The following is a 13,201-nucleotide window of genomic DNA, read 5'->3' on the forward strand; positions in this document are numbered from 1 at the left end:
ACTGAGTGGATGGGTATTGCTTCAATAACACCAAAAGCAAAAACACCCAAACCAATGAAAGCTTATTCCTTGTGAATCCAATTTCAAATTGATGCTAAACTGACTGTTAGATAACAGACATGTGTGCCACATCTCTTAGAAAAGTGTGTCCTAATCTTGTTAAGATGGACATCGGTGTTCTGGAAAAATTGCTTCTTTTTATTGAAGTGGTTGACAGATTAGGGACCAGGCTTCAAAGGCGGCCCATTTTGGATATTACCATTTTCAGTGCTGTTCACATTTGCTCTGTTTGTCAATGTGAAGCTTAACTATTCCATGCAGTTTGCATGCTGAACTCCAAAGGAATTCAGCATTTACCACTTTGCCGGAAATGATTTCCTACCTCAGTAGAGCTGTTTGCAGCTACTCACAGGCATCACATTACTATACTTCACATCTACTCAATAGATAGATGATAGTTCTCTCTTGGAAGTGAAAATAGTGCATATGAGTAAAGGTAATATTCACGTATCCACTTTGCTTTTTGTTAGGCAAAAAAAGAAAAAAGAAGCATTCCTAATGACTTGAACGAAGTGTAGTACTTGAGTGGCCACTGAAGGACTTCATCTTGGGACCTCTGTTCCAGGGGTGTGAAAAATGTCTTGTAGGTGTGTGCCACTGTTGGCCCAAGACATGCTACTAGTTCTGCCCGAGCAAGAAGAAAATCTAAACTGACAGATAGGTGCCTGCTTGGCTGATCTCAAGTTCTCCTCTGTGAGTTTTGTCTGGTCTTTCATACCGCACACCAAGGTAAAATAGGAGAGCTTTACTGTATTAAGTAGCATCATCCTGACAAGGCACTGTCAGTGATCAGACTATTTGTCATTAGTTCCAGTGTTGGAGACTTGATACCACAGGGCAAGGCAGGCCAGGATGGAGACTACAGCTGTGTTCTCCATCCTGAACTCAAGTTTCTGTACTGGCTAATGAAATGCAGAAGATTCTAGTGGAAAGCAAAATAAATTTGTAGTAAGAATCACTTTTATGCATGACCGACAAAATATCTGCAAAATCATCATTCTTTTCATAGCAGACTACCTTCATTTCAAGCAGTGCTCAGTGAGCTTCACTTGCATCAATTTTTGCTTTTTGTTCCTTAATGCTAAATTGAAGTAATAAGATTAGAAAATAGTGTTCCTGAGAAGCTTGTTCTATACACTTCCCAGATGAGAATCACCCTCATCTTGAAAGCACCAGTGTTTTGAACCTTTCTGAGAGTATTTGAGGAGTGATGCATAGAACTCTGTTTGTCCCTTTGTATCAGTCTGCAATATCTATGGCCATGTCTGCTTGGTCTGAGCACTATGCTAGGGAATACTGTGGTGAAATACCATACAGGCTGTTCCCTGAAAAGAACATTACATATGTCGTAGGTTAAACCTTGTTTTGGGGGATATCACATGGAGCACGTGTGGAATACTTCTGTGTGTTCCTCGACTGGTTGTGTTGAAATGCCTGGAGACATGGGCACAAAGAGCAGATCTGCCTTGGTGTTCCATAAGGTATTTCTGATCTCAAGTAATTTCCGGCTTTCACTTAAGCCAATTGGTCTTTGCATCTTTCCTCTGGATAACGCGCGTGTGTGTGTGTGTGTGTGTGTGTACATAGACACACTTCAGAAAAGATTTTAGACGTGAAATATCAGAAAATCAGGCTGGAAATTTTTACTCAGCATGCTAATGAAAGTAGTTTTAATGTTTTTGGTTTTGACTGACAGCCTTACACAATTCTGTATATTGACCCTAGTAGTTTTAGAATGTAGAAAAGTAAAATTTATTTAAGTATATAAATGCAATATGTTGTCTGTAAATTAGACCTTAAAGTTAGATGAATGGAACTTAATTCCATCATTTAAAAGTTAGGTGTATTAGTTCATGGAGGAACTAATTTTGCAAACAGCTATTTTGCAAAGCAGTAGCATAACACAATCAGCTGTTTCTGGATATGAAAAGTGTGTGAATTAAATGGCTGCAGAGGAACTGGACGTGACCTAAGTTACATTATCTTGAGTTCCTCATTTTCAAACAGGAAGCATGACTGTACAAATGCGTTAACTTGCAATATTTTAGCAGGAGTAACTATCTTTCACTTTTAAAATCTTTATTTTCTTTGAGTTTAATAAAATGTTCTATAAAATTCATGTACAGGGTACATTTGCTCAAGGTCCAGGATAAATTAGTAAAGGGCTCTGGGGACATGCCAACATACTTTCTGAATAGTTGGTGTCAGTGTCATGTTAAGTTTACTAATGACAGTATCGTATTGCAAATACTCTGTCGCTAGAAACATACTCTTTTCATAGACAGCCACTCAATATTTTTTTCTACTGCTGCAATGAGTATTTTGTTAATTTAGGGTTTTAAAAAATGCCTAATTTGATAATTCTGGATACTGGAAAATCTGTCCATAAAACTAAAATTACTGGCACAAATAAATTCAGCTTTCCCTGTTCTCCTTCTAGCTTTATTTAGGTGGAGTTACCTATAGGAATGAGCCTTCCTGACAGAGTTCCTTGACATCCCTGAGATTGCCAACAAAGGTGCCAATAGTAGTTTGCTCTGAAATATTTTTTTTTCCTTTTCCATGGATGAAATTGCGGTCTGGGATTCAGTATTGCACGATGTCTACTCACATCTGTTCTTATTTTAACGCATCAGTTTAACCACAAAGTTCTTCTAGGCTCTTCTGGAGTATTATGACTGATAACTAGAGCTTGTTTTTGCTTCAGCTTTCCAGGATTTTAGCAGCTTGTGTTTCTTTTCATTTTGAACAGCATGTTCTGCCATGGCTAATTAAATTCCTTCTGGCTGATGTGCAAATACACATTGTTGATGATGTTAAGTGTAAACATTTGCATGTTATTTCTTATTGAACACTGCTAGGTGACACACACACAATCATGGCAATTTCAATTTCTAAGAGCTACTGCATGAAGAGTTTCTGTTGCATCACCATAGAGAAGATAGCTTTTGTCTTCCTCCTTGCTTAATAAGAGAAAAGTCTTGGGGCAGTATCTTAACAGGCAGGGGCAAAGCAGGGGGAACATGATCTTTTTTAATAGTTGAGGACTTCAGGTAAACTTACAGCTTCAGATTTTAGAGCAGTGTGGTGATAAGAGAAGAGAACTAGAAATCTGGCATCCTGGTTTTAGGTTCTGGCTTTCTCTTCTGTTGACTGTAACTTGGTACAAGTTAGGGCTGCTTAAAGGAAAAAAATCTGATTAAATTTGGCCTCAGATTTCCACCATGTTTTTTTTGTGTGTGACAGAAATATGTTAATTGAAGGAAGTATTAAAAAAAAATTTGGTTTTAGTTTTGCAACCTTAATGCCTCAGACTTATTTTGGGACATGAGAAAAAGTAAATCGGCAATTCTACTTTACATCGTCTTAACTGAGGTCTGTGAAAATTATGCATGTAACGTTTATTTTCATTAATGAATAGTAGTGGTAAAGATATGGGTAAGAATACTCTGAAAACGTAAACTCTGTGTCCTCCTGACTTCTGTGACTTAGTTAACTTCACAATGGATATATTCTCCTTCCTCCATTAATTCAGCATAAAGTATAGAAGTTAGCCCAAAGTAATTTCCTTGAGCTGTTAGATGAAATATTTAAGGCTGTTGCAGAGGATTACATTTCCACGAATGGAAGGGAAGTTGAGTGATTAAATTGTGTTAATTGAGAAGATTAAAAATCCCAAATCGAGGCAGCAGATGTGTAATTTCATGGCCGGAATATAGCACCAGCCACCATTTTCCCAGACTTACTACAGCTGCTCCGACCCTGAAACTGTTTGGTGGGGAGGGTTGCCCTTCCTGTGTTCCTACCCATTGCCACTGATTGCCCAAAAGGCAGCCCTCAACCAGTCAGCAGTGGAGGGGAGTGGTTGACATCTTGGCTGCATCACTTCATGCCAGTGGTGTGTCCTGTCCTGTCTCCCGCTTTTCCCTTTCTCCCACCAGTGGGTTGCAGCAGGTGCTGGCTATCGGTGGTGAGCTGGCATTTTTATTTTTAAAAAGGTTTTATTTTCTGGGGATTCTGCACAGAATTGTGGAAACTGCTGGTTTTTTGTGGTTGCTGCGAAAACTGCCATTTTTTTTGCAGTTTGAGTAGGTCCCTAACCATAATGTTCTTCCTCACTGTTTCCAGGCACCTTTGTTGGCCTTGTCGGGAAGGTCAAAGTTCTATTAATAATGGTCATTTATATCTCTTAGAATCTGTTTCTTTAAATTCTTGGTTCGTGGCATTAATCAGTAATAGAATCGCTCAATAGATAACATATTTCCCATAAAAAGTTTCAAGTGTATGATTAAGTTGGAAATACTGTTTTCACAATAAATATATTGGGTTTAACCTTCATACTTCTTATAAAAATGTAAATTTTACATTTTAATATATACATGAGCTGAAAATGTAGTACGTCCAGAGTGTTCAGTGCTTGGCCCATGAAGCTGTTTCGCATGGTCTGCCAAGCCTTCCAGAGGCTCAGAAATTTAGGAGCAGGGGAGTGGTGGCAGTGATAATTCCTGCTCGACTGCTGGCAGATTTCTGGACCTGTGTCCCCCGGCCAGGCAGATAGTGTGTGGCCCTGAACACTAAATGGTATGCACAGGGCTGGGGCAGGTGCTGACCCCATGAGGGATTGGCCTGTGGGTTGGCCACATGCCACTCATCTGGCCCTTGGAGCTAAAAGTTTGAGCATCAGTGCACTACACTGCTGATCAATGAAGTGTGACTACCAAACATAAATTGTAGTTAACAGTGACAACCTAATCCTTTATCTTTTATTTACAAAAGTATCTATTTTTGTATTAATGGAGCTGCTTGTATGAGCAAGGGTTACAGGATCCTCTCTCCTCCTCCCCCCCCCGCCCCCGGTTGGTGTTTTTTGTGGGGGTGGTGGTTTTGTTTTGTTTTTTCCCCTTCAAGAAATACTGAGGGGATTACCCTGAACTTCAGGCCTAGTTTGAAAATATTTTGGTGATACTGGAAATGTATTAAGGTATCTTTGAAATAATAGTAACATAATATATTCATATACATTGCCTTTTCTCTTTTAAGGTTTTTGGATTCAAAGCATAAAAACCATTACAAGATATACAATCTGTAAGTACATTCTTATGTCTACACCTTTCAAATGCCCTGTTCTAAAAATAGCTTATAAGTGAAAGTGGTTTCTATACAGAGGCAGTTTGAGATATTGTTTTACAGATTTCTTGAAACAATTTGTTCAAGAAAAACGATTGAGAGCACTGTTAGTTCATTTAGTAAATTGTAATGATGAGGTTAAATGGAATGCTGGCATAGATTCATGTTACTTGATCTACTTTAAATGACTTGGCATGCATCCCATCCTAGAGCTTGTAACCATGTGGTGAAATGAAAAAGTAATTCACAGCAGGGCTTCTGTGATATATTAATGATGTCTTATAGAGAAATTGAAAAATATGTATTTTCTTATTACTTATTGCTTCTCCATAGTGCTGTATCATTGCCTAGGTTCTCCTGTTTGCATCTGTATCTATCCTTTGTTATTCCTGTGTACTATTTTGAATAAGTTATTGCAGCAGACAGAGGTGAGTTGTCTTAATTTTTACAAGTAAATATTTTCTTTTTTTGAATGATGTAGTTTGTGTATTACTTAACTATTTATATCAAAACACTTCGTGGGATTTTATCAATTTCTTTTTTGATCCTCACTTCCCTTTTGTTTGTTTGAAACTTCTTTTAAAATCTGATAATGGGTTTGTTCCTTCATTTTTTAAATGTAAAGATAATGTATGTTACAGTAGTGGTGGTTGAAATTGGAGTATGTGCTTTTAAAAGGGCGGGGATAGGAAATAGAGGGAGAAATAGAATTTGAGAAGGGTAATCCTTGTGATTTATCGATCTCTGAGTTTTCCAAAATACTACTTTTTCCTTAATTCTGTTTTATTTCCTATTTTTATTAATTGAATATATCAGTGTAATGTTCAAGTCCCAATAATTGTCACACTGAGAACAATAAATTATTAAAAGCTTAAATGTACTTATAATATAATAAAAGAAAATGTTTGTCTCGTTAATATCTAGTTTAACATATTAGAAATACATAACATGCGAAACTTAATGAGGAATGGAATGTCTTTTTAAACAATATAGTAGGGTTGCCTTTCAAAAAGGTGCAGGTAGGAATGGACTTAATGATTTTATTGGAAAATTTTGAATGTGTTCCAGTTATTGGATTTTTTTTTTTTTTACTAGTAGGCTGTCTAGAAGGCCATCTAGTCTGAATATAATTTACCACTTAAAGACATGCTAGCACTATTTACAGCCTAAAAGGGGCAGTGTTTCTAAAATCCCTTGATACAGTGTACTCTATGTAAGCGTGTAACCTTGGGACTTGAAACGGCTGTGCACTTATCTGAGTACACAGTGCTCTCTGTGCTCTGGGATTAACAGTCCTGACATTGACTAGTTCCTGCCACTTTCAGATCTTCTAACAGTTTCAGGGACATTATTAGAAGCCTTTGAAAATCAGGGGAAATGGTTGTGAAACCAGTATGCTCCTGTCATTTGCAGGGCTTCCAGTAGCTGCCTTTTCTCCACCATTTCTGTATGCTTAACTAGCATCCAATTACCTTACAGGGTAGATAGTTAAGCTGAAAAATACTGCGTACTGAAATAGTTCTTGCACGTGGAAATATGTAGATAAAGGTGTTTTGTCATAAATATAAGCAGTAGGCAACCAATACTGGCATTTTGTTGAATTTTAATTATTTACTTACCCGGTGTACATATAAGGGGAGTATGCTAATTTTATATAGCCATTTCAGGAGCTAAATTCATGAGAATTTTTATTAGCTTACTTGGGAGATAAATTGGTATTTTGAGATGTCTGTCAAAGTGGCAATCTTGTGGTCTTAGCTGGTCTCTTCTCTGAAAGGTAGAAGCCTGTAATATTCATTTGGGTTTTTTTCTGTTTTTTTTTTTTTTTAAATCAAAGCCAAGTAGATTGTTTTGAGTTGATGATTTGCAGATTACGTTTTAAATTTAATTGCTTTGATTCTCTTAACGTCCTTATTAAATAGGTCTTGCACTAGAATGGTGAGGATCAACCCGAAGACTATTTTGTCCTCCTAAAGCATGCCTGCCACCCATGAAATATTATTTGATCCTATTTATAAGCACCAGTTTGGTTTTTGGAAGAATGCAAAATAGTATAAATATAACTTCATTTCTTCCTGCTTCTTAGGGCTGAGTTCAACTGTCAGTTTCGGTGAAGTGTGGCTTTGATATCATTCACAAGATCAGGCAGTGCTGAACTGCTTAATATCGAGCTTGTCATTTGAAATGGGCTCAGATGGTGACAGGAAAAACAGTGAAGCAAAAACATTAGATCAGTTTGTATTTTAGCTTATGACCAAAACTAAGAATTAGTTGCGAGTTTTAGAAGAGGTGAAGGGTGCAGTGCTTTAACAAATGATAAAATGATTTTTTTTTAAAGAACTTTTGGTTTAAAAATGAAGAGCTGTAATAAGAAAAGTGGTTTTGATATATTTTTATTGTCAATATGCTCTTTTAAATGTTTTCTAATGTTATCCATTTATGAAACAAATTTTTCAGACGTGTAGAAGATTTTAGTTGGGTTGTCTTTTTGCTGGTGCATACTTGAAGCTCAGTTTTCAGTCTTCTTCACCTCAATGCAAAAACCCCCCCACTGTGCTCTAAAAAGATCAATTTTACTTTCTGTTCTTGTTTAACTTTAGACTATATTCAGGTGACTTAGTGGTTTTCCTAAAACACTACATTCATTTGTTGGCTGGAGTTTCACCGTGAGAAACTGTGCTTAAAATATTTTTTCCAAAACCTTGTATTGAATGAAAATAGTCAGACATGGTTCTTTGGGTAAATCTGTTACATTTTATTAGACCAACTTAGATAGTTGGAAAAATTCTTCTTAGCAAGCTTTCAGTTTTAAATACTCTTCATCAGGTGGGGAAGCATCTGCAGTTTCATAGATTTCATAGACATTAGGGCTGGAAGGGACCTTGGAAGATCGAATCCAACCCCCCGCCCGAAGGGCAGGAAGTCAGCTGGGGTCATAGGATCCCAGCAAGATAAGCATCCTATTTGCTCTTGAAGGTGTTCAGTGTAGGTGCTTGAAGCACCTCTGGCAGGCTGTTCCAGACCTTGGGTGTTCGGACAGTAAAGAAATTCTTCCTTACATCCAGCCTGAAATGGTCTTGCAGTAGTTTATAACTGTTTGACCTCATCAGCCTTTGGGGTGCTCTGGTGAACAAACGTTCCACCAGATACTGATGGTCACCCCTGATAAACTTGGTGGATGCTCTTCTGGATCAGACTTACCCAAAGAACCTTGTCTGCCTGTGCCCTTAGACTGACCTGGCTACAACGTACGCCCTTGAATGAAAACAGAATTTTAAAATAGAATGCTACTACATCTATGATAAACAATCTGTAAATGTCCTTATGGTCCAGCATTTGGCCCTTGTGGGAATAGAGAATAGTGTGGGGCCCCACAAACAAAACCAGTAGTGAACAACCCCATGATGCTGGGCCTCAAGACTCTTGAGTTGTTAAGAGAGTTCATTTCATTTAAAAAAAAGAAGCAGAAGTCCTGTTGGGAAAAAGCAGTGCTGTAAGACAGTGTAGTATCATTAGCATGTGGTTTTTTTTAAATTTCTGAGTGCGTGACTTTGTAACCTTATTCTTTTAATTTTTTGTATGACACCTATAACAGTGTGCACACCAGACATCTGCATCAATTTTATGAAAACTGATTATTGATTTAGTTGAACTAATGCTGAAACTGGACAGATACAACCTTATTATAGTTTGTAGTAATTGAACTTCCAGTTTCCTAGTAAATATTAATAAATGTGATTGTTTCCTCTTTGTCAACTCCCTTTTTCCTGTTCGCTGCTGTTACTTGTATTGTGCATATTCACCATTTAGCTTCATTTTCACATTTTGCCCCTTTTTAACCTGTTTCTATTTTTATCTTCTGTTTATAGCTCCCCAAAAACAGTGTTTTCCCATTTTGTTCCCAGTCTGGTCTTTGTTTCTCATCCTCTTCAGTCTGTAATTGCTCAAAGGAGAAGCTTTGCAAGGGGCTTTTTAGTTATTCATTAATGTGACCCCTTCTGCTTCTGTGTACACATTCTTTACAAGGGGATTAGTTGCCTCTGGTGTGCTACCACCTGCTGGAAATAGGTTGTTGTCATCTTTTTAGCCTTCATTTCTGTGAGCTAAATTATTGGGAATAGAACTGAGAAGGTGCCAGTTTGGCAGCAAGTTCAGTTGTGGCAGTTTAAAATTTTGGGTACCTCTTAAAAATTGAGAACAGTAAAACGGGTAGGATTTTTGATGGCAGGGAGGGTTACATAAACACAGTGGTTGCTGGCATTAGTAAAAAGGATATGGGGTTTTAGGCAGGGGTTCAGCTACTACCTTAAATAGTATTAAAATACATTCTAATTGCATTTTTAAAACAAATGCTTCTGAAGTGCTAAATGAAAAAAGTATGCAAATTTTATGTAAAATGTGCATCAGCCATGGTTTCTAGTATAGGTATGCATGTGGGTCCTGCATGTGTTGTCAGAATATTGTAACTAGGAGTGTTTGGGGCTGTGCATCTGTCCTTTGTGGCATTCTGCTCCCATTACAACACACAGCCACAACTGTTCTGCGTTTTAACCTATCACCAGTTCCCCTGACACTTAACCTACCAACCCATTATTTTCTTGAGCATTTCAAATCTGTTTTTCACCATTTTTGATTGCCATGAGTCTGGTGCTCTTAAAACTGCACAAGGTATTTCATATCTGTTGTTTCACTTCATGAGAGACATAAGTTGTCAGAGACTGGTGGTGCTGTGGAATTCTTTTAAGGGTACCATACTGTATTAACACCATTTGATGTACAGAGACACCTTCACGCGATTCTCCAGATAAACTCTAGAGATTTTTGCATAGGAATCCATAGTGTCAGAAATATTTCTGACCTTCCTGTTGTCTTTCTGAGTTCTTTAGAACAGAATTGCTCTGTTTTTCTGTAGTAAAAAATAAGTGGAATTAACAATACTCCATTTCAAAAAGTAAATTTAGAAAGTTACTGAATGCTTTAAATCTAAAAAGTTGAGAACCATTGCCATGGACTTACCATGACAACCTCATTCCAGCATACAGATAAAATTGATGCCTCATCTGCTTGGGAAACAGCTGTATTCTTAACAGATTCTTTGTGCTAGATTTTGTTTGAAGTTTCACAAGTCCAGGGATGCTTTGCTCAAATTACATGCTTGTGAGTCTACGAGAGTCACTTTTGACCTAGAAGAAATTATTACTAATATCCAGAGAGTAGCCAAAAGAATGATCTCTGGCCACGTCTCCCTCAAGCGGATGTCATATGCTGGAATCCAAAGAAGGGAAAGCATTGAAGAAGGCATTAGCAGCCGTGATAGATATGATGCCAGTGACTTTGAAACTAAAATTTGGCACAGACAGAGCTGTGTGGAGTATGAACCTGGTCATTAACATCAGTCACTCAAGTAGGATTCTAAATACCATTTCTCCAAAGAGCCAACCTCTGAAACCTGGCTCCAGGTCTGATCTACTGATATCATGTACAGGGGAGAGGACTTGGTACTTATTGCCACCAGTGGAGGTGCCTGAGCTTGTCTAGAGTCTTTAAACTGAATCCAATGCCTATCATTAGTACAGTATACTAGTAGTACACTTATTGAGCTACATATTTTCATTGATAACAGGTAGAGACTCTCTCTCCTACTTTCAGTAAATGACTGAAGGGAATTCTGGGCCCTTTCTCAAGCAAAACCTCACTTGTCCAATGTTCTTGCAGTACAACACCTTTTCTGTTTGAGGGATTGTTGTGTCCTGGAGCAGATTCCCACCTTCACATTTTGAGTAGGGGATTCACCACATCACCAGCAGCATTATTAGGTCATTCTTTACACAGCCAGATGTCCCTACATTTTCAGTTGCTTCTGACAGCTCATGGTAGCCACATGAGGACTCGCCTTCAGGGCTTCTCACAGGCCGGATCCAGTCCAGGATATGGGGGCAGCCACCATGGTGATGACAGTAGCAGACCCACCAGTAGGAAGGGGTCTAGTGGTGAGGAGCCAAGCTCACTACCGATAGTCATGGCTAGTGGAACCAAAGAGCCCTGAATTCCACAGAAGGCCTCACCCTCACAACGTCCAGTGACCCTCCAGGAGCCTGGCTAGCCAGATAGTGGTTCTGCAGTCTGAATTCAGCCCACAAGCTGTCTGTTTGGTGTGTCCGTATGTGTGTCCCCCCCCCCGGTCTACAGCTAAATGAGTGGAAGAGAAGCACCAGGTATCTCTGAAGGGCCTTGAACATTTATAAGCATGCTCAAGCTGAGTCTGACAGCAGAAGTACAAAAGGGAATCCAGGTTCACAAAAGTATCTCAAAAGAATAGGACTGAAAAAATGGACCTTTGTCTCAGCCCAGCTCCATATTGTAAAGTAGCATGCCCTGTTTGTAAAATACAACATCCTGGCCAGGAAAAAAGCCCTTATTGTCCAGATTTTCACACTAAAGATCAGTAGAAACCAGGTGATAGCCATGAACGTATCCGACAAAACCACGAGGCCGTGGCTGTTAGACTAAGAAGTCCACATTGTTGTTAGTATCAAGCATTTCAGAAAAGGGGCAAGCTGCTATAGAGATCTGGTCTTTGAAGGGTATGGAGCTTTGTAATAGGGAAGAAGAAGTGCTCTAGACTTCAGGGCCATGCTGCAGTTTTCAGGAGTTTGTGTTGTGTCTTGTTATAGTCAAAATCATACCAGCCTCAAAAAAGACATTTTTCATGGCTTTAGTGTAAGGAGCCCGAATACCCTCAGAAGAAAAGGCCAGCACCATCCCCATGACAGCAGATTTGATGGGAGAATTGGAAGTCCCTTTACAACAAATGTAAAACCTACCAATATTTTCAGAATCTGCTTGGGACGTTTCCAGCAGGCTTGATCATGATCACAGCAGACAAATGAGTTGTGCATATCCTCTCCACAGCTACCCTTTTTCTTTCTCCTCCTTCCCACACGCCTGTACCTCTTAAGGACTCTTCTTAAAGATTTCTTAAAAGAGTTGGCCTTGTTGCTTTGTGTAGGAACTACAGTACAGGAGGATTATGAGGAAGAGGCTTATTCTTTAGAATATAAAATTATCCATTATCCTTTAGAAGGAAAGCAGATTGAAAGACTAAACAAGTACATAACATTTCTGTTCATTCAGGGTGATATTTGCCTGTGTCATGGACTTGAGTTTGATTTGTGACTCTTGACTTACAGAATGCATACTTCTGTATATCCACCCCGTGGTTTGCAGTAAACCCAAGTGCTTTATACTGAAGCACTCTCTATGTAAGGAGAACAGGTACACCGATGCATCAGTCCATATCATACTGACACTGATAAAAGGGCAATCGACACTATAGGCAATCAGCTTTTTTTGGCTGATGTGGCCAGTAATGTCACCAATAAATGTTGCATGTATGGGGGCAGCTGAAACATGCATGCAGCCATTAGTGCAGCCTGGCAGTTTGGAGAGCACCGTCTGGCTGGTAAGTCTGTTGGGGAAGAAGGGGTATGAGAGGGTGCAGATTGATTGAAGCCCCCATGGTGAAGGAGGGAATGGGGCAGGGGCAGGCACTGCCCTGCTGGGGTAGGCTGCAGGATGAAGCTGTGAGCAGTTTGTCCGGGGTGGGGGGGAGGCTCCTGCTGCTGCACGCACCCCCAAGGGAAGCATGGGGGGCATGTGTCCCCCAGATCTGCATGCAGGGCAACGGTGGGCTGTGTGCTTACAGCCAGGACTGCACTGGCCTCTTGGGAGGGGGAAGTGGGGGCGGGGGGGGTCAGGAATGCGCTAGGGCCAGGTGGCGGTGATCCTGGGAGGGGAGCTATGAGGTGGATACAGTGTAGCATTGCCACCAAGCGCAGCCCCAGCCCAGTCCCCAAGCCAGGAAGAGCCCGGCACTATTTGCTGCCCCAGCCTTCCATGGCAGCCCGCTTCCGCTCCAGGTGCAGATCCAGAGGGCCCCTTCGCTTCTGCCTGGAGTGCACACAGCAGCAGGAGCCCCTGCCCTGGGACCCCCAGACGAGTTTCTCACGGCTCT

The 13,201-nt window shown here is 39.8% G+C and overlaps 1 protein-coding gene across 1 annotated transcript in view; it reads left to right on the forward strand.

Moving 5' to 3' along the window:
* PTEN (phosphatase and tensin homolog) overlaps positions 1 to 13,201 on the forward strand; it is a 64,796-nt gene that overhangs the window by 24,849 nt on the left and 26,746 nt on the right. Inside the window, exon 3 of the mRNA XM_019538609.1 lies at positions 5,101 to 5,145. Within this exon, the coding sequence (XP_019394154.1) occupies positions 5,101 to 5,145 (45 nt within the window). The remainder of the gene's footprint in view (positions 1 to 5,100; positions 5,146 to 13,201) is intronic.

This window comes from Crocodylus porosus, unplaced genomic scaffold (assembly GCF_001723895.1).
Source record: "Crocodylus porosus isolate Cpor-Errol unplaced genomic scaffold, CroPor_comp1, whole genome shotgun sequence".
NCBI lineage: Eukaryota > Metazoa > Chordata > Crocodylia > Crocodylidae > Crocodylus > Crocodylus porosus.